This window comes from Heloderma suspectum, chromosome 1, assembly GCF_057233095.1.
Source record: "Heloderma suspectum isolate Gila_16-S chromosome 1, 16-S_ref, whole genome shotgun sequence".
Classification (NCBI taxonomy): Eukaryota; Metazoa; Chordata; class Lepidosauria; order Squamata; family Helodermatidae; genus Heloderma; species Heloderma suspectum.
This window is the reverse complement of record NC_139458.1, coordinates 374,497,995-374,525,062: the sequence shown is the minus strand read 5'-3', so window position 1 is coordinate 374,525,062 and position 27,068 is coordinate 374,497,995. Positions and strand designations below refer to the sequence as shown.

Below are 27,068 nucleotides of genomic sequence, written 5' to 3'. Positions count from 1 at the left end.
ACGACAACCGTTCGAAGGACAGGTCCTGCAAGGTAAACGAACGTATGAAGTAAACGTCGCTGTCTAAGGAAACAAATACGGGGAAGCAGGCCTGCTCGTTTCTATGTATATCAATAGACAGCACGTCGTATAGGCGCGGCCTAGAACGTGGCTCCGGTTGGCGCATTTTCAGAAAAGCTGTTCTATTCAGCTGCCAGGAGCAGCCGGTGGACGAGGTGAAGAAAGGTCAACGTAGACTACAGACGGCGTCAGCATGCCGCTCGCGCGCTCAGGGCGAGCCCTTCTCCGAACGGCGCGTTTTGTCGCGCGGAAGGACCTCTTTCTCCATCGCCATGGTAACGAGAACGGAGGGCCTCCCCAAGCCCTACGCACGTTTACTCTGAAGTACGCCCTATTGCGTTCAGTGGGGCTTACTCCCAAGTAAGTGCATAGGCTTGCAACCTAAGCTAGGGGGTTTCGTTCATTGTCTCGCTCCCTCTTCTCGCCTCAGCCTGTAGGGCACTAACGGGACGACGAGCATCTCCTGTATGGAGAGTAACGAGTTTTGTTTTTTACCTCAGACAAGCGCAGCCCTGTACGAGACACCTCTGGCTTAGCGGTCCCACGGAGCTAGGGCTCAACTGGTTCATCCCCAGAATCTTGTTCCAGCCCTGGGATACGTACAGAAATAAGTGTCCCTGCGTATCGTTCTTTCGCCGTCATTGGGGATTATGGTTCATGGTTGCAATGCTGAAGCTGCCAGCTTCAGATGGGAGAGGGGCGGCCTTCCGTAAGATGCTCACTTTCCCACTGTCGCTCGTTACTGCTTATTGTTCTGCCCTCTCTCTCTCTGTTAGCAGCCTTCTCCCAACCTGGTGCCCTCCAGATATTTTGGACCACAACTCCCAGTATACTTGACCACTGGCCATGCTGACTTGGACTGAGTTGGGAGTTGAAGTCCCAAAACATTTGGAGAGCACCAGGTTGATGAATGCAGCTCTATAGACAAGGCAGTTGGTGGCTAGCTTGCAGAGAGAGCTGAACGGTCAGCAACAGCGAGGAATAGAGCCAGGGGCTTTGGGTGTTAGTAGTGGGTCTGGTCAGCTGCACAACAGTGCTTGATTCTAGCTTTGGGGACTGTAATTTGCAGAGACATGTTTGCAGCACAAAACACCAATTCAGATAGTCCAGATCTGTACTTTTGAAAACAGAAGAGAGGAGGGAAAGAAGGCAATGGAGAGGATGGACACACACATAATCTGATTCTATGGACATTTTACTGAATTCTGTTAATTCACTTCCCAGGTAAGCGTGCCTAGGATGACAGCCAAAAACCTTCTCTGCAATTTTAACTACACTTAGGGCATGATCCTATTTATGTTTCTCTAAACATGCATAGGATTGCGCCCTTATTTATTTTAAGACTGTATCATATCAAAACAACAGTAGTAAAAACAGCAACAATCAGTATGAAATCAATAAAACAAGCCAGAAGGCAATAAAAGTGATATGACAAAAAAGAGGGAAATATCCTAAAGAGCAAATCAGATGTTACTGAAACCCCAAGAGACCAGGATGGCCTACAACTGGCACCTAAATGATAGTTACAAGCATCAGGCATACATGTTTAGGGAGGTAGTTCCATAATTTTGCCACTGCTGTTGAGAAGACCCTCCTTCCAGCAGCTGCGCACCTATGCTCAGAAAAGCAGGGCCACCCAGAGTAGGGTCTCTGGTGAAGGTCTTAATTGCCAGGCAGTTTCATTGGAAGAAAGGCAATCCTGATACCCAGGCTGTTGGTTTAAAATACTTATATGCTGCCTGATAACAAAGTTCTCTGGGCAATTTAGGGCTTTAAAGTTCAAAACCAGCCCTTCTAATAAAACTTAGTAACAAACTGGTAGTGCAGCAGCAGCTGACCTTAAATAATTATTAGAGCTTAAATAATTGTGTTTAAAAGCACAGGTCTACTTTCCAAGTTCTCTTAAGGATCTCTGAAAAACTTTTTCATAATTAAAATGAGTGTCTCATTTAATAATTATTTGGCTGTTTTGTATGCTTCCTCAGACCTTGCCAGTACTGACCACCTCCAATGAGACTAATCAGATGAACCACTTAAGGACAGTTAATCTTACGTTTTTACGCAGGTTGTTCCACTCTGTTGAGGTGCCAGTGCTTTAGTTCAGAAAATAAAGCAGCAGAAAATGGCCCAGTGACTCCAATGCTGAAACATCTCATGATGAAAATAAAGTCAACTGGTCCCATTACAGTTGCTGAATATATGCGGGAAGTTTTGACTAATCCTGTGAAGGTATGAACAGCAATAGCACTAAATTTGTGTGACACAAATTGCTCTTTGGGATTGAGGCTTTAGTTTATAGTTTTCTATCATTCAAAGGGCAGTGCCCCATGGTGACCGGCTGCCTGCAACCAATCTCGCCAATTCTGTTTCGCAAGCGGCCCCCTACCACTTGCACAATGAAAATATAGTGCTTCCAGAGGCTTGTGCAACAGAGATTTAGTTCTTCCAGGGGCCTTGTGCAACAGAGATTTAGCGCTCCCAGGAGGAACCCGAAATGAGCAGAAATTTTCATTTCTAGAAGGGGGCAGGTCAGCGGAGCTCACATAAGGAAACAAGTGTTTCCTTAATGAAACAAGCATTTCCAGTTTTTTCAGGGCTTCCCCTGGAAGCACTACATCGCCATTGCACAAGTGGTGGGGGCCGCTTGCACAACAGGATTGGCAGGGCTGACTGCACGCAGAAGAGAAGCAACGGTGGGCACAGACGGACAGGATTGGATACTGCCCCAAGCTTTTAACGTTTTCTAATAAATACATGGAACTTGTTTAAACATTTCAAGCACCTAACCAAGTAGATATCTACTTATCAGGCATCATTTCTGAAAGCATCTCTTTATGTTAATTTCTGTGGGCGAACCAAATATACAGCAGGTGTTAACAGCCTCCCAGTGGTTTGGTTTGTTATTAAATGAAAAGCAGTTTATTATTAAATGAAAAGCAGGGAGAGACTGCCAGTTATAACACAGGAATAGTAGGAATAGTCAAGGTTGGGGGAGACATACAAAATGACGCTGCTCAAAACCACATTTCTCCAAGCTGTTTTTCCACGCAATGGGGAGAACATGAAATCTTTCCCCTGGAGGTTGCACAGCAGCTTGTACTGAGGCAGCAATTTTGAGCAGCAAAGTAGCTAGGGGAGAAAAGATTAAGTAGCCTTCCCTCCTTTTCCTCCTGCACTCAGACTAACATGGGGGGTGTGGGATGATGGGAGACTTATACACATATCATCTAATTCGGCTTTTTATTTGAAGGACCACAGTGTCCCACTCCCCTCGCCCCTGTTTTACATTATATGTGTTTTGTAGTCGCAAACAAGATTCCTGATATCAAGTCCACCCTGATAATGGGGCAAGCTGGTCCCCTGCCTTAAGTGGCAAATTTAAGCTTGATGAAAATGTCGACCCAGTGTGGCCGCTGTAAAGAAAGGCAAACTCCATGTTGGGCATAATTAGGAAGGGAATTGAGAATAAAACTACCAGTATCATATTGCTGTTATACAAATCTTTGGTGCAACCACACTTAGAATACTGTATACAGTTCTGGTCACCATATCTAAAAAAAGATATTGTAGAGCTAGAAAAAAATGCAGAAAAGGGCAACTAAAGTGATCAAGGGGCTGGAGCAACTCCCCTATGAGGGAAGGTTGCAACAGCTGGGGTTGTTTAGCTTGGAAAAAAGGAGGGTGAGGGGAGACTTGATAGAGGTATACAAAATTATGCATGGCTTGAAGAATGTGGATAGGGAGACATTTTTCTCCCTCTCATAATACTAGAACCCTGGGTTATCCCATGAAGCTGATTGGTGGGAGATTCAGGACAGATAAAAGGAAGTAATTCTTCACACAGCACATAGTTAAACTATGGAATTCACTGTCACAAGATGTAGTAATACCACCAGTTTGCATGGCTTTTAAAGGGGGTTAGACAAAATCCTGGAGGAAAAGGCTATCAATGGCTACTACTCCTGATGGCTATGTGCTGCCTCCAGTATCAGAGGCAGTATGCCTATGTACACCAGATGCTGGGGAACATGGTCAGGAGGGTCCTGCTTGTGGGTTCCTGGTCAACAGCTGGCTGTCCACTGTGTGAACAGAATGCTGGATTAGGTGGACCCTTGGTCTGATCCAGCATGGCTCTTATGTTCTTAAATTTTGGACCATGGTCATACCTGCTGATAAAAGGTGCTAAGTGATTCTCACCATGATGTTAAGTTGAAAGAAATTTGTTCATTTGACTGAGAATATAAATCAAATCCCACAAAATATAATTTACATTTATATTATACAGTTATTGAGGTAAAAATGTGCAACCAAAGTCTTGGTATGCAGAATAGGCTCCACCATCTTTTTGGCCTTATCTCTGAAGCCTACAGTTTCCCAACCTCCTTAAGTCCCTTGCTTGTTCTCTCCTTTCTGCCAGCATAAGTAGTCCCTCATAATCCTAGGCCCTAAATTTTTACCAGTCTTGCATTCTTCAGTCCTTGGTGCTTGGTCTTCTCAACTCTCTGCCTCTTCCACCCATCCTTGTCTCAGGGCACTGCTTCTCAAGCCAATGCATGTGTCCCTGGTCCTTAGGATTCTCTGACTCTTCTGCCTCCTGGGCCCTCTTTCTATGTAGCTTCTTAGCTGAGGAAAATGTACATGTTGTTTTTACCATATCAGGAAATCTGCTGTTGCATCCATTGACCCCCCAATTTTTGTCTGAGAAATTATGTTGCAGGATGAAGAAATAGTTTATTTTTTTACTCTTTTTTAGAGAGTTGTCTGCATGTTTTCATTACAGTATTGAAACAGACTAGCAAGTGAACATAAGCAGGGATTAGGAACTTTAGTGGGATAGAAAGCGTTGCACATAATAAGTAGGACATACAATGATACGTTCCTTCTTTTCCCATAGGGATACTATATGCACCATGACATGCTAGGAGAAAAAGGAGATTTTGTTACTTCACCTGAAATAAGTCAGATCTTTGGAGAGGTAATATTTTTAAGTACAGTTATTTCTTAAGGTATATGATTATATATGTTACGAGCATTTGGACATTTAGATCCTGATAAGATATTAACTGTGGTGCCGGAGGAAAATTCTGAGAGTGCCTTGGACTGCAAGAAGATCAAACCAGTCCATACTCCAGGAAATAAAGCCAGACTGCTCACTTGAGGGAAGGATATTAAAGGCAAAACTGAAGTACTTTGGCCACATAATGAGAAGACAGGACACCCTGGAGAAGATGCTGATGCTAGGGAAAGTGGAAGGCAAAAGGAAGAGGGGCCGACCAAGGGCAAGGTGGATGGATGATATTCTGGAGGTGACAGACTCGACCTTGGAGGAGCTGGGGGTGGTGACAGCCGACAGGAAGCTCTGGCGTGGGCTGGTCCATGAAGTCACGAAGAGTCAGAAGCGACTGACCAAATAAACAACAAATTAGTGTTTAAGAGAGCAATCCTACAACCCATAGACAATGTCTGGAGCACCATAGGATGTTGTAGGTCTCCTCCTCTGTGCTCGTAAACAGAAGTACCAGCGTGGAGAAGGAGATCCGATCATGGATTTTTCCTCCCCTGCTCCCAGCCACTGTGGAAAGCTCCTCTTACAAGGTTGCAACCACATAAGAAGTTGGAGAGGGAGAAGAGGGGCCATGCTGGTAGGCGGGAAGAGGAGAGGAGAGGCCAGGACATACAGCATTCTATGACTTCTTCAGTCCCCCCCAACCCACCTAAAGGCAAGTCAGCCATACAGGCTCAAAGGCCCATCTAGCTACTTTTTGTATTTTAAACAGAGTAGAAATCACCTCTGTCCTCCTTACACCCTGCCTGGTTCTTGCTGGCAGAGCAAAGGATAATCTGAGGCCTCCAAACTCAGAGCCCTCTATCTATCAGGAGTGCAACCCACAGGATTGCACTCTTGGCCTTTATCCTATCAAGGTTTGTGCATTATCTCTTTTAAGTACAAAAGTATGTCACAATTTCGTTTTTGAAGGTTAAAATATTTCCAAATGTTCCATTTACAAACAAAAATGTGCCTTTTCTCAGTGCTAAATCGGATACTTTTGCATCTAACACTTTTTACATTGTCAGTTGTAAGAAATCTGGCTATTTCCTACACTTGGCACTTTTGAGAAATTGGCTGCTGATTGTGTTATTTACTAATATCTGACTGCACTAGGAAGTTTTATCATACCTAACTGTTGCTTATGTTTTTTTAACAATCATTAAACAATATGTATTTATTTACAACATTTGTATACTAATGCACATCTAAACAGATTCCAGAGCAGTGAACAATAAGAGACAAAATGAGCAAAAGATAAAAAGAATGAAACATGATATTAAAATTATTCTTAAAACACACACACAGAGTGCCAATAGAACCAAAGCTGATTAACCAAGGAAGGCTTCCTGGAAAAGAGTTGTTTTCAGGAAGCACCAAAAACAATCTAGTGTTGTTCCCTGCCTGTCCTCCAGAGGCAGGGAGTTCTATAAGAAGAGAGCCACCACACTGAAGACTCTTCTCCGGGTGGACTCCAGTTGGGCCATAGGTCCATGTGGAACCATGAGGAACCTGCCCTCTGATGACCTCAGTGATCAGGCAGGTTGGTAAGGGAGAAAGCGCTTTCTCAGATATCCTGGCCCCAAGTTGTGTACACTAGTACCAAAACCTTAAAGCTCGACCAGTAACAAATAGGCATCCACTGCAATTCCCTCAGCAAAGGAGTTGCATGCTGAAAAGGGGCAGCTCCCGATAACAGCCAAGCTGCTGCATTCCGCACTAACTCCACCTTCTGGAACAGCCTTAATTGCAGTCCCATATAGAGTGCATTGTAGTAATCCAGTCTTGAGGTTACTAGCACCTGTACTGCTGTGGCCAAGCTATCCCCATCCAGGAGAGGCTGTAGCTGGCGAACCAGTCAAAGCTGGTAACAGGCACTCTGAGCCACCACGGCCACTTGGGCCTCCAGTGGCAGTGATGGCTCTAAGGAGTCCCCCCAGAATACAAACCTGATCTTGCAGAGGGAGTGCAACCCCGTCCAGAACAGGCATTGAGCCTATCTCCCAGAACCGGGAACCACGCACCCACAGGGCTCCATCTTGCCAGGATTCAGTTTCAGTTTATTCACCATTATCCATCCCATTACTGCATCTAGGCATTGATCCAGGACTTGCACAGGCTCACTTGATTCAGCTGTCACAGGGAGATAGAGCTGTGTGTCATCAGCATACTGATGGTACTTGCCTCCAAATCCCCTAATGACTGCTCCCAGTGGCTTCAAATAGATGTTAAACAACATCGAGGACAGGATGGTACCCAGCGGAATCCCATAGCTCAGTTGCCAAGGGGCCAAGGAATGGTCATCCAATGTTACTGTCTGAAATCAATCCCGCACATAATACTGGAACCACTGTAACACAGTGCCTCCAATGCCCATCCCACAGAGTCAATCCAGGAGGATACCATGGTTGGTGGTATCAGAAACGATGAGAGATCTACCAGAATTAGCAGGGTTGCACTCCCTCTGTCCCTCTCTCAATAAAGGTCATCCATCAGGGCAGCCATGCCTGATTCAGTCCCTAACCAAGTCAAAACCCAGACTGGAATGGATCTAGGTAAGCAGTATCCTCCAAGAGTCCCTGCAGTTGTTCCGCCACGACCCTCTCCAGTACCTTCCCTAAGAAAGGGGTATTTGAACAATATCAATTCGTATTGTGTTTCATGATTGATACTGTCTAAAGTGTAGTGAATTTGAGATGTTATATTGTTAGTGTTATTGAAGTGACATGTTGTTTTTGGATTGCTGTATAACATTTTAAAATGAATTAGTAGTAGGCTGTCGTTGTAATGATACTTTGATTTCTATTCCTGTTATTGTATTTCTGTTGTGAGCCAGTGTTGCATGCACATCTCTGTGGAAAAGCAGCAGGCAAACTTTAATAATAATGATGACGACGATGATAATTAATTAATTAATTAAAAAATAAATAGGGTTGTATCCAACAGTGTCCTTCCACCAGTGGAACAGACAACACTGGTGCATCAAATTCCTCCTGCAGCCCCCCATGCATACCCCAAATCTACTCCGGAGAGTTGGAGGACACTCCAAAGCAGATACGGGGGCCATGCCAGGGGGCTGCGGGGGGTGGGGGAACATGCACTATGCTAGCAGAAGGTCACTCTTGTAATGGATTTAGCCATTTAGCCATCAGATTAAAAATCTGAAACTTTTAATGGATCTGGAAGTTAAGCTGGGTTCTTTCCAGATTATATGTTTTCAGCAGTGGCAAGAAAACATGTAGGACAAATTCTGCTCAAGCAAATCTAGTGTAATTGTTAATGATATTTGAAAAGTATAATCTACAGTGCAAGCCTATGCATGTCTACTAAAAAAGAAGTCCCACTGAGTTCAGTGAGACTTACTCCAGGTAAGAGTGTATAAAATTGCAGCCCTTTTTCTCAGGTAATTTTCAATAGGAATGTAGTTAATTCTTTAGATATACAAGATATAGAAGAATCCAAGCTGTCTGCCCAGAACTATGTTGGTTAAATTGAGTCAACAGTCTGATTGGCGGTATAGAAATGTAATAAATAAATAGAATAAGTCTTTCTGAGAATTAAGCTGAAAACATGTGAAAACATTGGGTTCGATCTAGTATCTGCCTTCCATGGTCGGAATGGCTCCATTCATGGAAGGTGCCTCTGCCTGATTTTCAAGGATCCCCCTTCTAACCCCAGACACACCACAGCTCACCCAATTTAGCAAGGTCCCCTGACCTGCTGTGTAGCATTTTCAGGGAGCTGCAGGAGCTGCTTAGGGAGGAAGGGGCGAGGAAGTCTGCTTTCACCAGCCCAGTTGCATACATCTAAACCTGAATCCAACTCATTGACTGCAGTGCTTCACACAGTTAAGCTGCTTAACTCCTATTAATTTCAATAGTATTTACCAGCTTACCTGTGAAAAACTGCAGCCTTGGCACTCCAATTGCATGTGTATGTGTTTGTTTTTAATCTCATAATAAAAAATATATGTTCCACTCAATTTATAAATAAGACTTTTTATAAAGACAGATATCTTATACCTCTTTCTCTTCTGCAGTTAATAGGTATTTGGTTTGTTAGTGAATGGATGGCCACTGGCAAACCAAAAAAATTCCAGCTGGTGGAATTGGGTCCAGGTAGAGGTAGCCTTACTGGTGATATTTTACGGGTAAGTAGACACAGCCTTTTTTCCCACCATACTGTGGTCTCGAAACTTGTTTTTTATTGTGTATACTTTTAAAATTGCAAGCTGAGATACCTAGAACTCTGTATATGCCACCAGCTACACTACACAGACAGGTTTCATGTAGTACAGCAAAACTGTATGGATTTTTAGACATTTTGCCTGTATCTCATTGATTTTCAACAGTTCCAATTTGTGCTTATTGGCCTGTAAAACAAGTGTTATATCCCTGCCATTCTGGGTAATGTCATCATTTTCCTCATGCTATGAAAGTACCTGATGATCTAGTTATCCTAAGCACTTGAAAAGAACCACTAGTTACATTTGAAAAATGAGTTTATCCAAATAATTGCAAAACTATTGTTAGAATCTTATTTCCAAGCACAATTCTAAGGAATTCTGTAAAATCACTGCATATACTTTAGCTCTAACAATATTGTCTGTAAAATTTACAGGTTTTTAATCAACTGAGCTCTTTGCTTAATAAATGCGACATTTCCGTTCATTTGGTGGAGGTCAGTCCCAAATTAAGTGAGATTCAAGCATCAGTACTTGCAGAAGAAAAGACAGAATTACAAGAGGGGCCCTCTGCTTACATGCAAGGAGTTTCCAAGACCAGACTACCAATTTCCTGGTATCGAGACTTGAATGATGTGCCAGTAGGTAAGGTTTTGCTGATTTTGTTGTTATTTAATTAATTTTATTTATGTTATTTAATTCAACAATCATTACCTCTTTTCTTAGGATTAAGAACAGTTTTGCAATTTTGGAGAGAGGGGTCATATGTGAGTTTGAATAGTCTGAATGCAAATGAAAGTTGCAGTTTTTGTGGTGGTAAACACAATATTATTGTAGTTCTTTATTTTGTGATTGAAAATTATTGTGGGAAATATTAAAAAATTGTCACATCCCCAGCATCATGATTCATTCATATAGACTTGCACCTCTGTCAGGCCAATCTTACTGATGTACATAGAGAGGTTTCCACACAGAGTAACCCTGCTGAGGGTATAAAGCAGGGGTGCTTTCAGCCTGAGGGCCAAATACAATTTCGGAGAAGCTCTTGGGGACCACATTCCAGTGGTGGGTGGGGCTGAAGGCAAAGTGGGCATGACCAGAAGCAAAAGATGTGGTGCTAAGATTACCAAAAATAACCAGCATATTTTAGCTTAAAGCTTTTCCTGCCAGTAACTAAGCCTTAGAAAAGACATGTCAACATTTTAGAATGAGAAAAAATTGTGTACAACAGCTGAGAAACCACCAAATGACCAATGGTTGGGGGAAAAGGAGTGGAGCCAGGGGAGGGGGTGGGGTCTTCTGGGAACTCCCAGGGAGCCTGCTTTGGCCCCCGTGCCTGATGTTCCCCACCCCTGGCTTAAAGGATAGGGTGGAATAACCATGCATATAGCAAGCAGGGTACAAATGGAAAACCCTGCACCAAGTGCACACCCCGCTAATGGATTGTCTGTGGTCACCTATTAGACATGGGGAAAGAGCTGCCTGGCCTCAGTCAAATGTCATTATTTACCTCCTTCAAAGTGGTGTTAAACATCTTCCTCTGATAGAGCTAGTCACATCTGGAGGGGAAGGGGTGCTCTATGAGAGTACTGCAGGTAGTGTGTAACAACCTGCAGTGCCTGCAATGCCCTAGATCTGGGCAATAGTGTGAAACGGGGTACTGCTTAGCAAACAGAATGTTTGATAAACATATTAGATTAATATGACATGACATACATGGCTCTGCATGTTTTGCCAAGAAAATGGTCTCTTATCAACAAGAAAGACAAAGGACACAACACAGGGCTAAATATGCAACATAGCAGCCAAAGCTGGTAATTACTCATGTATGATACTCTTAAAGAAGTCTTCTACCGTCACTAGATGTATGGATAGCAGCATTCATTGATTACACTGTGAAATCCAGATTCCAGAACAAATACTAGTGCTGTATTGAGAAAGTTGATTAATACTGACATCCATCATGCTGGGTTTTTAAAAAGCAAATCTATCTTTATTAGTAACATAATTAGAATTCCCTGTTGTGTTGACAAGAATCCTAGTGAAATATGACCATTCAGTACAAATTGAACACAATAAGAGAAGGTATCATAGAATAGTCCTAGTAGGATGTAGTGATTGTGTTACTTGGCTACTTTCTAAAAAAAAAGATGGTAGAAAACAGAGGATGGGAGATCTTCCACTAAAGCTACAAGCATTTATTTGCTAAGCCAAGATAATAAAGTATGTGTGTCAGTACTACTGTCCAAAACTGGAATAGGAAGAATGCTATCTTTTCATGGTGTGGGAACAATCTTGAATATCACATGATTGACTTATTTAAGTTGTGCATAACCACAGAAGTCGTTCTTATGGTTACAAGCACTTATGATCAATCAATCCTATGGTATTTCATGAAGGATTTTGAAAAATTATCATTTAAAGTTCGACAGTGACTTATTTTGAAAACGTGTTTATTAATGTGCCTTAATTTCTTCATTCATACAGAGTTTATACAGAGATTTCCTTAGACTGATTAGTAAAATTCACTAGTGTTAATCTCTGTCTAATTTATTTAGATTTATCATAGAATCATAGAATAGTAGGCTTGGAAGGGGTCTACAAGGCCATCGAGTCCAACCCCCTGCTCAATGCAGGAATCCAAGTCAGAGCATCCCTGACAGATGGCTGTCCAGCCTCGTCTTGAAAGCCTCCAGTGTGGGAGAGCCCACCACCTCCCTAGGTAATTGGTTCCATTGTCGTATTGCTCTAACAGTCAGGAGGTTTTTCCTGATGTTCAGCCGGAATCTGGCGTCCTGTAACTTGAGCCCATTATTCCATGTCCTGCACTCTGGGATGATCAAGAAGAGATCCTGGCCTTCCTCTCTGTGACAACTTTTCAAGTACTTGAAGAGCGCTATCATATCTCCCCTCAGTCTTTTCTTGTCAAGGCTAAACATGCCCAGTTCTTTCAGTCTCTCTTCATATGGCTTTGTTTCCAGTCCCCTGATCATCTTTGTTGCCCTGCTCTGAACCCTCTCCAGTTTGTCTGCATCCTTCTTAAAGTGTGGTGCCCAGAACTGGACACAGTAGTCCAGATGAGGCCTAACCAGTGCTGAGTAGAGGGGAACTAGTACTTCCCAGGATTTGGAAGCTATGCTTCTATTAATGCAGCCCAAAAGAGCATTGGCCTTTTTTGCAGCCACATCACCTTGTTGGCTCATATTCAGCTTGTGATCGACAACAATTCCAAGATCCTTCTCGCTTGTAGTGTGGTTGAGCCACGTATCCCCCATCTTGTAACTGTGCATTTGGTTTCTTTTTCCTCGGTGCAGAACTTGGCATTTATCCCTATTAACTGTCATTCTGTTGTTTTCTGCCCAGCGCTCCAGTCTATCAAAATCACTTTGAATTTTGGTTCTGTCTTCCAAAGTATTAGCTATCCCGCCCAATTTTGTGTCATCTGCAAATTTGATCAGCATTCCCTGCACCTCCTCCTCCAAGTCATTAATACAAATGTTGACGAGCACTGGGCCCAGGACTCAGCCCTGCAGTACCCCACTCGTTACCTCTCCCCAGTTTGAGAAGGTCCCATTGATAAGCACTCCTTGAGTCCAATTTTGTAGCCAACTGTGGATCCACCGGATCGTTGTTTCATCTAGCCCACTTTGAGCTAGTTTGCTCATCAGGATATCATGGGGCACTTTTGTCGAAAGCTTTGCTGAAGTCGAGGTATATGATGTCTACAGCATTCCCACGGTCTACAAGGGAGGTTACTTGATCAAAAAATGAGATCAGATTCGTCTGGCAGGACTTGTTTTTGACAAATTCATGTTGACTTCGAGTAATCACTGCATTGTTTTCAAGGTGCTTCCAGATGGATTGCTTTATCATCTGCTCCAGAATTTTCCCAGGGATTGATGTCACACTGACTGGTCTGTAGTTCCCAGGTTCCTCCTTTTTACCCTTTTTGAAAATAGGGACAACATTAGCCCTCCTCCAGTCATCTGGCACTTCCCCCGTCCTCCATGATTTCTCAAAGAGAATAGACAGCGGTTCTGAGAGTTCTTCTGTCAGTTCCTTTATTACTCTAGGATGCAGTTCATCTGGCCCTGGACATTTGAACTCATTCAAAGTCATTAGGTGTTCCTTGATCATATGCCTACCGATCTCAAGCTGCAATCCTGCCCCTTCAGCCTGTACTTCGCCTTTGCCAGGGTGTCATAGACCCTCTTTTGGGAGAAGACTGAGCCCAAGTAGGAATTGAGCACCTCTGCCTTTTCTTTGTCATCTGTTATCATTTTGCCATCCTTATTTAATAGCTGAACAACCATTTCTGTCCTCTGCCTTTTACTATGCACGTAGCTGAAGAAAGCCTTTTTGTTGTTTTTAGCATCCCTCGCTAAACTCAGATCGTTCTCAGCTTTAGCCTTCCTGACGCCATCCCTGCAATTCTGTGTTATCTGCCTGTACTCTTCCTTTGTTGCTTGGCCTTCTTTCCACTTCCTATATGTGTCCTTTTTTGTTTTCAGGTCATCCCTAAGCTTTTTGTGAAGCCACATTGGCTTCTTCTGTTGTCTTCCACCTTTTCTTCTTGTTGGAATTGTTTGTAATTGTGCCTTGAGAATTTCCTTTTTTAAAAGCTCCCACCCATCTTGGACTCCTTTTCTTGTTAGCGTCGCTTGCCATGGGACCTTACTGATCATTGTTCTGAGTTTATTAAAATCAGCTTTCCTAAAATCCAGCGTACGTGTTTGACTACACTCGGCTTTTGCTTCCCTTAGAACCAAGAACTCAAGTACAACATGGTCGCTTTCCCCCAGAGTTCCTGTAACTGCTACTGTATCCACTAAGTCATCTCTGTTGGTTAGGATCAAGTCAAGGATAGCCAATCCTCTAGTTCCTTCCTCTACTTTCTGTAGGAGGAAGTTATCCGCCACACAAGTCAGGAATTTCCTGGAGGGGCCATGTTTTGCAGAATTTGTCTCCCATCAAATATCAGGGAAATTGAAGTCCCCCATTACTACTGCATCATGCTTCCTTAAAACATTGGCTATTCGCTTTTCAAAAGTTTCATCCTCGTCCTCTCCTTGATTGGGTGGCTGCTAGTAGACTCCGACCACCAGGTTCCTTTTATTCTTTGCTCCATTTATTTTGATCCAGATGCTCTCGATGGGGCTACCAAGCTCATCCTCCTGTATTTCTGAGCAGAGATTTGTATTTTTCACATACAGTGCAACCCCACCTCTCTTTCTATTCCTCCTGTTCTTTTTGAACAAGTGATATCCTTCAGTTGCTGTATTCCAGTCATGAGAGTCATCCCACCAGGTCTCAGTTATACCTATCAAGTCATAATTTCCCTCCTGTATTAAGAGTTCAAGTTCGTTCTGCTTGTTTCCCATGCTCTGGGCATTAGTATATAGACATCGAAGACCATGTGCTTCATAGTTTCTTCCTACATGTGTCTGAAGACTGTTATTGGGCGCTATCAGAGCTGTTCTCTCCATTGCAGTGCATGCGCCTACGTCCACTATTACCCCCAACTTTACATCTCCCTTCCCCATAGGATTCAGTTTAAAGCCCTCCGGATGAAGTTCTTCATGCTGTGGCCAAACACATTCTTCCCATCCTTTGTGAGGTGCAACCCATCCCTTGCCAACAGCCCATCTTCCAGGAAGTATAGCCCATGGTCCCAGAATCTAAATCTCTCTCGTCGGCACGACCTTCGTAGCCAGTCATTCACCCGGAGTATTTTTCGTTCCCTTTCTATCCCTCTTCTAACTACTGGAAGGATGGATGAGAAAACTATCTGGGCCCCAAAGTTCTTGAGTTTCCTTCCCAAAGCTTCAAAGTCTGACGTGATTTCTTCGTAGCTCCACTTGGCGGTATCATTTGTTCCCACATGGATGAGAAGAAAGGGATACCTGTCAGTGGGCTTTATGAGTGCAGGCAACCTTTCAGTCAGGTCTCTAATCCGTCCTCCCGGGAGACAACATACCTGGCGATTCCACGGGTCTTTGCGACATACTTGGGTCTCGATCCCACGCAGTAAGGAATCTCCCACTACTACTACTCTTCTCTTCTTCTTGTTGTAGGCCTGGGTTTCATCGCCTCTGTTTGACTGACCTTCAGCCTCTTGCTCGCTGTCATGTAGGTTCCTCTGTGATTCTTCCCCTGCAGGCTGTCCTCCAGTCTCATCTGCAAGTACCTGGAATCGGTTCCACAGCTCCACTGCTTCCACTGGTGCAGAGTGGTGTCTAGTTCTCCTTCTCCTAACTGTCACCCTTTTCCAAGGAGTATACTCTACTCCATTTTTCTTCACCTCAGCATTTCCCACTTCTGCCTCATCTTGCTGTTTGTCTTCAAGCTTCTGGTCTTCCCTTTGCTGCTGTAGTTCCCCCATTCTGTCCAAGAACTCTTCGTGTTCTCTTATTCCCTGGAGGGTCGACAGTCGCCGCTCCAGTCCACTTACTTTTTCTTCTAGTAGCGTGATCAACTTGCACTTGTTGCAGGTGTAGGCCATGTTGTTCTCAGGCAAGAAAACAAACATTGCACACACCTTGCAGGTCACCACCACTGGAGAGTCTTGTCCTTCCATTGCCTCTTTTCCCTTTTTGTGTCTAGCTTTGTGATTGTTCTAGACTAGCCTGTGCCTGCTCCTCTACTCACTAGAGGTTAAAAGCAGAGTCCCACTGGTGTGGAAGTGTGTGTTACAAGACAAATAAATGAAAAAAAGTTAGTTAAAAAACAAATTAAAAAAATAAATAAAAATTAAAAAATGTTAGGGGCCTCCCCCTTGACCTCCCCTGCCGAACTCCCGTGGCCAACTCCTGTTTGCTCCCCCTGTGCGCACGCTCTCGTCGCTCGCTCTCTGGGAGCTTGCTTGCTTCTGTAATCCCTGGACCAGCTGGAGCAGCTCGCTCTGCTCTGCTCTGCTCAGCTGGGAGGCAGGAAACAGGAGCCTCGCTCATCGCAATTATAGCCTCTCTCATCACAAACGCTCAAGGCATGTAACATACCCCACACACACACTGCTAGAAGATAATAAAATGTAATTACATTAACTGAAACTGTAATCTTTAGTCCCACCATCTAATACAAACTGATACGTCATACAGCAGTCCCAAATGAAGACTTTGGATATTCATACAGAAGATGCTATAAATGTATGTTAGTGAAAATGTTAGTTTTTATTGTTTGCATTTAATTGATACTTTGTTTTTCCGCTAGGCAATAGTTTTTTTTTAGCACATGAATTTCTTGATGCTCTACCTATACATAAATTTCAGGTATGTTCACAATCTGCCATATGATTTTGTTTAAAGAGTATGTACTATAGAAAGAGAACAAATATACAGCCAAGTGAAGGGAGAGAGCAAGTGTGAGTGATGGAACTGACACATTTTAATCTGGTAAAAGAAATCTCCCAAATAAATGTAACCCATTTCAGTCGGGCTTCAAGCCTGGGCATGGGACAGAAACGGCCTTGGTGGATGATATGAGGAGGGCTCTGGATAGGGATGAATGCTCTTCCTTGTTCTCCTTCCTTGTTCTCCTCGACCTCTCAGCAGCTTTTGATACCATTGACCACAGTATCCTCCTGGAGCGCCTGGAGGGGTTGGGCATTGGAGACATCGTATTGCGGTGGTTCCGGTCCTTCCTCTCCGGCAGGTACTGGCAGGTACTCTCCGAGGGTAGCACTGGGAGAGGAGGTTTCAGACCCGTGGCCACTCATGCGGTGCCACAGGGTTCCATCCTCTCCCCGATGCTATTTAACATCTATGTGAAGCCGCTGGGGGCTATCATCAGGAGGTTTGGGGTGCGGTGTCATCAATATGCGGATGACACGCAGCTCTGCCTCTCGTTCAAATCTTCACCAAGGTTGACCATAGAATCCCTGTCCAAATGTCTGGAGATGGTGAGTGGCTGGATGGGGAGGAATAAGCTGAAGCTGAACCCTGACAAGAGCAAGGTACTTTTGGTGGGAGACAAGAGGAGGCTGTTGGATGTTGACCTGGTGTTGAATGGGGTTCGGCTACCCTTGAAAGACCAGGTCCGCAGCCTGGGGGTCATTTTGGACTCCCAGCTGTCCATGGAGGCTCAGGTGTCAGCTGTGAGTCGGACAGTGCTGTACCAACTCCATCTGATACGGCGGCTGCGCCCCTACCTTCCCAACCATCTGCTCCCATCGGTAGTACATGCCCTGGTCTCCTCTCGTTTAGACTACTGTAATGCGCTCTACGTGGGGTTACCCTTGAAGATGGTTCGGAAGCTGCAGCTGGTACAGAACACGGCGGCTCGCCTGATTACAGGCAGCCCCTGGCTTGATCACATCACTCCAGTGCTGAAGGAGTTGCACTGGTTACCAGTTGTTTTCCAGGCCAAATTCAAGGTGTTCGTTTTGACCTTTAAAAACTTATTTGTTTATGCAGGCAAATATTTTCAGGGCAGAATTTAATTTTTCTTCTTCTAATTGTGTAGTTAACTACAAAGTTTTATTGCTGGTAAGGATATTGAGCAGCTGGGCAGGAGACAAATGCAGTGCTACACATTGGTAAATAAAAATCTGTAAATTGGTGTTTAAAGAGCTTCGCTGAATGGTAGAAGAATTCATTATTAGGAGGCATATTTCTTGTCCAACTCCTGAACAAATCTACATGAAAGGGTAAAAGTTGTAGCTGACTGTTCAATAAAAACCGTATCAGTCTAACTGTATTTTAAATTAACAGAAAACAGAAAAGGGGTGGCGTGAGTTGTTGGTTGACATTGATCCAGAAACTCCTGATAAATTGCGATTTGTCCTTGCACCATCTGCCACTCCGGCTACAGAAGCCTTCATACATGTACGTTTCTGATTATATAATTCCATTTCCAGGCTATACAATCCTCTCCATTAAGCTAATATTGCCATCGGCCCATTCACATATCCCATGTAATGATATGTGAATGAGGCAGCATGCTATTTATTGTGAATGCAGGAGCGGCTAAGCAAACCATGGACCTCCATCTGTCGTTTATCATTACATGCACACAGAGAACTCTGGCTTGTCTCTCCCTTGACAAATTGGAGTCATAAGCCCCCGAAACCCTTTCTTGTTGTGTGTGAACTGAGCCAAAGTGTTACATATTTTGGGATGTCCACCACTTTTCAAAGTGTACTTAAGTGAAGTTTCCATCACTGTTTCAAACATACTTACCTCTAGATTCCATTTAATAAAGTCAATTTTATGCATTTGTTGTGCAATCAAATTGTATGAAAAGGGTACATGTCAGACTGAACTAGAGCAACAGATAATGCAATGTTCATGTTTAATTTTAGGAAAGGAGAGAGACAGGCTACTTGTTTCATCAGCAGAATATTAAGCTATATACTCCTTGCCAAAAACTTCCTAGAATCTTCTTTATCAGCTTACCTTCTTCATTTAATCTACTAAATTCTTGGTTTAGTAAGAATTATCTAAAATAAAGCAAAGGTCACATCTTTGTTCTAGTTTAGTCTGACAAGCGGTCTTCTATACTATTGCTTTATTACACAGCAAATGCGCAATGATTACATTGTTGGAGGATCCAAATATCTTTTCCCAGGCAGTGTATGTTACATATTTGTATCTTACATATTTATTGCTATAGCTTCCTCCAGAGAATCCTGTGAAATACATTTATGTTGGAAGACTTATGTTCCCTCATAAAACTCTCAACACCCTTAAACAATTCACAAGTTTCTTTGACGGAAGCAACCAATCAGTGGTTATAGCATGGAGAGAACATGGCTCTCTTGTACAAGATGTTGCATTAATTGTGAGATTGTTCCTATCTTGGAATGTGGACAGCTTCAGCCCCTATACTTCAGCATAATTGTTTATTGAACTCCTGATTTCTATTTTAGAGCAAAGAATCCAGAAATCATGTGGAAGTATGTCCTGATGCTGGTGTCATCATCCAGAAGCTGGCCCATAATATTGAAAAGAATGGAGGAGCTGCACTGATTGTAGATTATGGTCATGATGGAACCAAAACAGATACTTTCAGGGTAGGTTGATTCATACAGATGTCCTGCAGGACAAGACAAGAATTTGAGTGTGTGAAGAGACTGGTTTTTTTAAAATACTGGCAAAAGGAAGCAGCTCAAAGTTTCTTCCCCACTTCCATGGCAGCTGTTGGAAGATAGAGTACAAATACCCAAATTTATTGCACTCTATTGCCACTAATTTATATCCAGAGAAATGTGCTATCCCTTAACAATTGGTGGGGAGGAATAGTTAAATTGTAGCTTAAGGTATATAACCAGGGCTCTTGCTTTTTTAAAAAAAAAATCTCATTTTATAAATAGAAGTGACCCTTTATCTCTGCTGTACTCCTGTCCACAACAGCTGTGTCACCCAAGTAACCAAGTAGGCTTTTTTCTTCCTATTTTTCAGGGATTCCGTGGTCATAAACTTCATGATGTGTTACTATCCCCAGGAACAGCAGATCTCACGGCAGATGTTGACTTCAGTTATCTGCGAAGAATGGCACAGGAAAGAGTAGCCACATTGGGTCCCATAATGCAACGGGAATTTTTGAAAAACATGGGCATTGATATCAGACTGCAGGTAGGGGCCATTCTTTGCATCTAATATTTATTTTTAAGCTCATCTAACTGAATCAAACACATTTAAGTTATGTAAGGGTGCAATTCTATGCATGTTTAGACAGAAAAATGTCATACAACTCCCAGCTTTCTCCAGGTAGCATGACTGGCTGGGGAATGCTGGGGGTTGTAGGACACTTTTTCTGACTGAATATGCATAGGATTGCAACTCATTTATGTCATATTGCAACAGGAACTGAACTCCAATTTTAATTCTGTTGCATCCTTATTCAGCAGACAGAACAGGAATGTGACTTAACTGGAACATAAAAACTTCAGGAATACATAAATTGGGAAGGGTACGAGTGAGTGAATGCTGGGATGCAATGAGATTACATTAGGCCAGTACCTTTCCAGCTGCACTGGCTGCCAGTCCATTTCCAGGACTGATTCAGAGTGCTGGTATTAACATTCAAAGCCCTTAACGGCTTGGTGCCAGGTTAACTGAAGGATCGTGTCCTCCGATATGTGCCTGCCCGGCCCTTAAGATCATCCTCAGCAGTCGTTCTCCGTGAGGCCCTGCCAAGGAATGAGACGGGTGACTACCAGGAAGTTTTCTGCTGTGGCACCCCAGCTGTGGAATGAGCTCCCTAGAGGGGTTTGCTTGGCACGTACATTGTACTCCTTCTGGCGCCAGGTGAAGACCTTTTTACTCTCCCAGTATTTTAGCACTTTAGCTTTCTAGTCTTTTAGCTTTGGTGTTTTAAATATGTATTTTAAATCTATGCATTGCTGCTAGTTTTTATTCTGGTTGTACTATATTGTGGTTTTAAGCTTTCATATTTATATTTTATGCTGTGGTTTGTGGTTTTAATTTTTGTGAACTGCCCAGAGAGCTTCGGCTATTGGGCAATACAGAAATGGAATGGAATGGAATGGGATGGGATGGGATGGGATGGGATGGGATGGGATGGAATGGAATGGAATGGAATGGAATGGAATGGAATGGAATGGAATGGAATGGAATGGAATGGAATGGATGAATAAACAAATGTGACTGGTAGATTCTGTACACACAAATAGGTAAAGCTACAGCTTAAAGGAGTGTTAATTCATTTTTCCATTTAGGTACTGTTGCAGAATGCTAGTGATGCAGCTACTCACAATCAGCTGCTTCGAAGTTATGAAATGCTGATGGACTTAGATAAAATGGGAGGGCGCTTCAGCTTTTTTGCCATTGTGCCTCACTACAGACTTACAGCTTCAGACCAGCTCATGAAGCCGGATCACTCAACATCACTTTCAGCACCTGTTGCTGGCTTTGGTGAACTTCTGTGGAAGTGAAGCCTAAATGTGAATATTGTCTATGACAAAGATGCAAGTGTCCTATAGCAATCCATTATGGAAACTGGTTTCAGAGACAATTAATGTGACTTGTCAGGTCAAATACCCAAGAATTCAGAACAGAAAATTATGACTTCAGTAAAACTGGATGGAAAATGCATGTGACTGTACTATCTAGTATTAAACCTTGTGCTAATATAATATCTTTCCTTAGATGAGGAGTTACCTAGCACAGAAATGCAGTAATTATATTAATGGGTATAAGTGGTACTTATTCTTGCTTCCTGAGCAGGAAGGCTCTGTCCTTATGTATAAAGAATCCCAGTAAATAGGAAGACAGACCTGCTATATAACCAGAATAGTCATGTGCTTGTGGTGGGGAAGCTTCTGACACTACTTGGAACAACAGGTATTCCAAATGCTCAGAACACAAAGTTGTTGAAAGGTTTATAGCCCAGCTTCTTTGAGGGAAGCTCAGAGGCCAGGAGTACGGATGTAAGACAGGGCCACCCCTGGGAAGAGGCCACAGGCACTAGGGAAGTTTAGAGACAAGAAGTGGGAAAGTAAGGGAAAACTAGACTACAGAAGAGCAAGCCAAAAGGCATAGGGTTGTTAAAAATTGCAGCTTCAGTCATTGCAGCCTGAAATACCTAATAGCATAATGAGGGCCACAAACCATTAGGAGAGCAGGGACTCAATTTCACATTGGTTAGTTCAAATCAACCAATTAATTTACTGCAAGTTACTAGTGCTAATAACTGTATTATAGTAGAGTCATATAATCATCTTACAGCCATATTGCTTGTTTATATATACAGCTATGCATATTTAAGGAATTTTGATACGTATTTTCCAAAGTTAGAAGAGCTACAGAAGATATGACAGAGGAAAAGAACACACATGATAGGGAAATAAAATTTATTTTCAAGCTTAGAGGATATTTACAAACAATGGGACATATAAAAATATAAAAAAGTACTTGACAGTGTCTTTTTGAGGCTACAAGTTTTACATGAATATCTTCTAGCATCAGTACAGCACTATTTCTTCAATGAATGCAACTTAACTCAAAAACAAAGATTAATGATAATGCAACACTGGGTACAAATTAATCTGGAGCAAATTATTAATGCCAACCTTTCTGTGACTTAAAGCTTTGATTTAATGTTTTGGGCATTCATAGGAAAGTAAGAGTGCAAGCTATGCAGTTTTATTTATGGTTTGTAAAGTATGTGTAACAGTAACTACAGAGTAGAAACATTCCAGTTATTTCTCTTCTTTAGCCACAAGAGGGTTCCTACTCTACTGGTTCACAACACTGCTGTCCTGAAAGCTAAAATTAATCCAGGAAGCATAACTTACACAGTACCCTCTTGACTTTGCTACTTAAATATGGCTATTCTGTACTGAAACTGATCTTAAGACTGCATTGTGCACATGCCCTTACCAGGAAGTGAGCCCCATTAAATGCTTTGAGACTTATTTCTGAGTAGACATACAGGACAGCACAGTTAATGAGTAAAATTGGGAACAGTTTTGATCCTATCCTTTTGCTGCAGAAGTTTACAAAGAACAATGAGTAAACAATGGAACACCTATGAACACATTCACTTCTAGAAGATACATTTTGCTCTGGCCTAATAGTTTTGCTCAAACAGCCACATTCATTGTTCAAGCCTACCCTATAAACACAAAATAGTTCCAACTGTATCTTCAAGAACTGAGTTCCAACATGATTGGGAGTAGGTTGGGGCAGCCTCGTCCAATAATTTCACTCATCCATGACATTTTGTCTGCATAACCTTCATTCCTGCTGTGGATTTTTTCCTTATACTAAGAATACTGCCTCTAGCATCTACTGTAGGAAACGTCAAGTAGCAGATGACAATAACATTACAATAATCTTACTAATTAAAGATTAACATTCTATGAGTATTTTTGAGATGTCTTTCTGAATAAGTTCTTATAACCCACGTGTGAAAGACAAGCCAAACTGCAAGAAAAAGCTTAATGTCTGCAATCCACTGACCAGTTTACTACACCTCTTAGACCCAATTTACTTACATCTTACCAGTATAGCAAAGTTCCTGCCAAACTGGTTCCTCATGGTCAGCACATGTCAATATGAAAACACTAACCATGTGGGTCACCCGACCCACAGAAGTGGTGATTTTTACACATTACCATGTGAAATGCAAGTTTACCATGGGGGCAGCAAACACAGATAATGTGCAAATTGAGCCTGAGTCACGCTAAAATGAAAATAACTAAATAGGTTTTAACAAAGTGTTAAAAAGTATAACAGAACACAATGGCAGACATGAGGAATTGCAGGCACATTGCTTGCTCATTCTCAAAATCTGTTAAAACAAATACATCTAGAACTAGACCAGTGCTTCTTGTGGGCCCACCATAAAGATCAATGAGTTAGTCACATATTTGGCCACAAGACAGGACCATCCATACATCAGTTCCCCATATATTAACCCTCCTATGCCTCTTCATCAGGAGCAACTGTAGTGAAAAAGTCATTGAAAGCTCCATCTGTTCTCGCTGGCACATTCATACATTCTTTGAAATGTTGACCACGTTTCCCTGAAAATATTAACTTTCCAAGATACATAATTTATTTCCCAATAATCTAATGTAATAAAACATTTGATTAGAATCTGGAAAAAAGATTAAGCCAAATTTTGGTTTTAGATTTACCTGTGCAAATTCCAGTAATTTCACTAACATTCACACTAGTTGTCAGTTGTCCTTTAACCTTCTAAGACTCCAGTCCTACACACAGATACCTGAGGGTAAGCCACATTGAATTTGATGCCGCTTCCAGTAGAAATGTATAGGATTTTACTGTAGACGATCTAGCAAAGTGGTGATACAAGCTGATACAGTATGCTTTTTGTGTCTGGATGTATCCATCCTTATTGAGGTAATCTCAATGAGCATTACCCACATAGATGTTGCTTGCCCTATGAGCACAAACTGGGTGCGCTTGAACCCAGTTCATCGTCCCATCCCTGCTCTGTTCAGGTTAGTTAGACAAACCCGTTTTAGATATGCCCCAGCAATTCAAAGGACTTATGATGTAGCACATTAAGCACTACTCAGAGTAAGTGTGATTTATATATTGTCTTCTCCAATCCATTATGATTTAACAGTAAGCATGAAGCTTCACATTATGTGTCTAAAGCTTTACTCCCAAAGTGAAGTGCTGCTTCTGTTTCTTCTCACGAGGTGTCTGGTTAGAATCTGGACTACAGAAATCATAGAAGAATTGGTCTAAATCAACTAAGGCTATGTATGCGCTGGACTACTACTCATTGGGGGAAAGGGTGCTATTTTCAAGATATCCCTTCTGCTTAGTTCCTTTCCTGCTCTTTACATAGTTGTAATTCACAAATACAGGCACAGGAAATACTTGTGAGCAAGGGTAATGCCTACTATCCTGTTACATTATAGAATGCAGGACAAGTGAAGGGAAGCCATGGAATGTAGGGAAAGACCAAAGGGATAAATATGTTAGCTGGTGACAACTGGAGAAGGAGTGAAGCTGCTGATGACAGACCTGAAGGAGGAGGAAGAAAGGAAATAGACACCAGAAAGAAGAAAAGCAGATGCAAAGCAACAGAACTGACTGAAAGGCTGAAAGGACCTGCTATTAAAAGACTGATATTTAGCCAGCAACAAATAACTAACTAGTGACGTGGGCTCATTTGTGTTTTTGTTTATTCATTGTTATATTTTTTTTAATTAACTGGTCCAGTTAAATAATCCATAAGATATAGTATTGCTCATACCCTTTAGACTAAAGAGCAATTACCAATCTGCATGCCCTCCTGTATAATTAAGAACTGTGTGCATCACACAAGAGGCACTTACTCACAAGCAGACCCACTAGCAGGAGGGAAGGGAGGGGGGAAGAGTGGCTTCAGCTTTTCCTCCAAGCCACTTCCCACCCCATCCCTTTCCCTCCAGTAGATCATTTAAAAGGACGGCAACTGCATCAAGCCTAGGTCCATTCAAATGGATCTATGGGATGAGGACGAATGGAGGCAGACTCTCTTCCCATCCCTTCTGTACCCCTAATTTCTGTTGATGCAACTGCCTTTGTTCTAGAGATCCACCAACAAGGAAAGGGTGGGAAGTGGCCTGGAGGAAGGCTTTAAATCCAGTTTACCCCTCCCCTCTTTGCCAGGCGGATGTGTCAGGTGGTGCAAAACCAGTATGGGGGAGGCAAAGGTTCATACCATATGCCCCACCCACGAATCACCGGCCAATGAGAGAAAAGCTGCTAGTTGTTATGCTGGTCTCCAAGGTTTAAAAGAAGCAAAAGAGAAGAGAAGAAACTGAAACTCCCCCCAACAAAAAAACTTGGAAAGCTATGTGACAACATAAAACGATTGCCTCTTCTTCCATGAGACTATTGTAATGTGGCCTCCTCTAAAGTTACGTGAATTAACTGATAATTAAGTGAAGTTTAATCCCTAATCATATTCTTTCTAAAATTGAAACCTTCTTTTAGGCCAAACTGCTTCAGACAGGTCACACTCCCAAACCAAAAGTGAACAACACAGAGGCATTTTATTCACAAGGGTATCCGACGTATCTACTGCTATAAATTTCCCACTACAAATAGTTTTTTAGCCTTCACTGGAAGGGTAATCTACCCAAGATCTTAGGCATGCACTCTATGCTACTTGGCTGGGCAAAGATGTGATATGTGCATGCAAGAAAGCTGTATATACAGCTGGAGCTTCAACTGGTTGTGTTTGGCACAGCAATTCCCACTGCAGAAGAGACAAGTTGCTTTTTAAACTAAACAGTAGCTTATGTCTAGCAAAGGGAACTAGTGTGACAACAAGTGAAACATTTTCTTCCCCTGGTAGCGTACAAATCACATCTTTGGGTCCTGGCCCTCAGACAAATGAAGGCACAAAGCCCTTTATACAAACCAAAGTCACACTAACATCTGCCACACAGTACTAACCCATCAGACATTTATTGCTCTCCTAATACAACTGAAAGGGCTAAAACATAGAATGTCTAAATTCAGTAGGAATGTGAAATACTTTTACTATTATGGATTTACATATGTTAAGAGACTGCTGTAGTTAAGCTGAAGATCCTAACAGTCAAATCTTGAACCATCTCAATCAACATTATGGGTTCCCTTCACTTTTATTGTTTTGCCAAATCATACCTGCTAAATAAATATTCTACCAGTGTTTTGTATGGGTTTTAAAAATCAAGCATCTTTGTAGTTATTTGGTCATGGTATATAGTTCAGGTTTCTTTACAGCTTCCTAACAGATGTATCTAAATACCAGAAAATAGTATTCTATGGCTGAATAGGGAGGAACTAGAAAACCATTAAAATTGTCTTGTTATTGTGTAAACCACAAAAAACTTGGAAAATTCACAAACATCAAGTCTCTGTGCACTTCATCTGTCAGTAACATCACTGTGATGTACCAGTAAGGCAATGTTACACAAATACTTCATGGCTTTTAACCCAGTGCCGGATCACATTCATAGTCGTAGAAACTAGAGATGGAATTACTTTCCCAATCATCTAGTCCATCCACAAACTGATGCAGGATCCTTCATTGCTTTGTAGACTGAATCACCTGAACAGCAGAGGGCAATATTTGCTTCAACAAAATATCAGTACTGATTTAATTTAAGTGCCTTTCCCTGGAGAATGATTATGGGTCTTCCTCCATATCATCTGGATTGGGGGCCATAATGAAATGTTTGGGATATACAAGGTTGTGTTCATCCGCATGTTCTTCCCAGCGGGCATCATCACTCTCATGGGTAATGTAACGCTCTCCAATGCGAGTTTCAAACTCCCGAAGGTCAAGCCACGTTTGATAATC

General features: G+C 42.3%; 2 protein-coding genes across 5 annotated transcripts in view; one reads left to right on the top strand and one right to left on the bottom strand.

Moving 5' to 3' along the window:
- The first annotated feature begins 234 nt into the window (after positions 1–234).
- NDUFAF7 (NADH:ubiquinone oxidoreductase complex assembly factor 7) lies at positions 235–22,665 on the top strand. 3 transcript variants are annotated; one of them, XM_084828275.1, is made up of 11 exons: positions 235–335; positions 1,130–1,284; positions 2,126–2,289; positions 4,955–5,035; positions 9,147–9,257; positions 9,728–9,935; positions 16,500–16,558; positions 17,999–18,112; positions 19,156–19,299; positions 19,688–19,861; positions 20,968–22,665. In XM_084828275.1, the coding sequence occupies exons 3-11, from the start codon at positions 2,200–2,202 to the stop codon at positions 21,181–21,183; spliced, it is 1,197 nt and encodes a 398-aa protein (XP_084684401.1). In that variant the 5' UTR covers positions 235–335; positions 1,130–1,284; positions 2,126–2,199; the 3' UTR covers positions 21,184–22,665. The 3 variants fall into 3 exon arrangements, with proteins under 3 accessions (XP_084684401.1, XP_084684399.1, XP_084684400.1); XM_084828273.1 differs by lacking the exon at positions 1,130–1,284; XM_084828274.1 differs by lacking the exon at positions 1,130–1,284 and having other exon boundaries at positions 235–420.
- PRKD3 (protein kinase D3) overlaps positions 22,088–27,068 on the bottom strand; it is a 66,456-nt gene continuing 61,475 nt past the window's right edge. For both annotated transcript variants that reach the window (XM_084828270.1, XM_084828272.1), the window contains one exon: positions 22,088–27,068. In XM_084828270.1, coding sequence (XP_084684396.1) covers positions 26,895–27,068 — 174 coding nt within the window. In that variant the 3' untranslated portion in view covers positions 22,088–26,894.

Excerpts from the sequence above, each read along its gene's own strand:
- NDUFAF7 (XM_084828273.1), top strand. The coding sequence starts at position 254 with ATGCCGCTCGCGCGCTCAGGGCGAGCCCTTCTCCGAACGGCGCGTTTT. Across the intron at positions 336-2,125 it reads CCTCTTTCTCCATCGCCATG|GTTGTTCCACTCTGTTGAGG; the intron begins GTAACGAGAACG and ends GTTTTTACGCAG. Across the intron at positions 9,936-16,499 it reads CTTGAATGATGTGCCAGTAG|GCAATAGTTTTTTTTTAGCA; the intron begins GTAAGGTTTTGC and ends TTTTTCCGCTAG.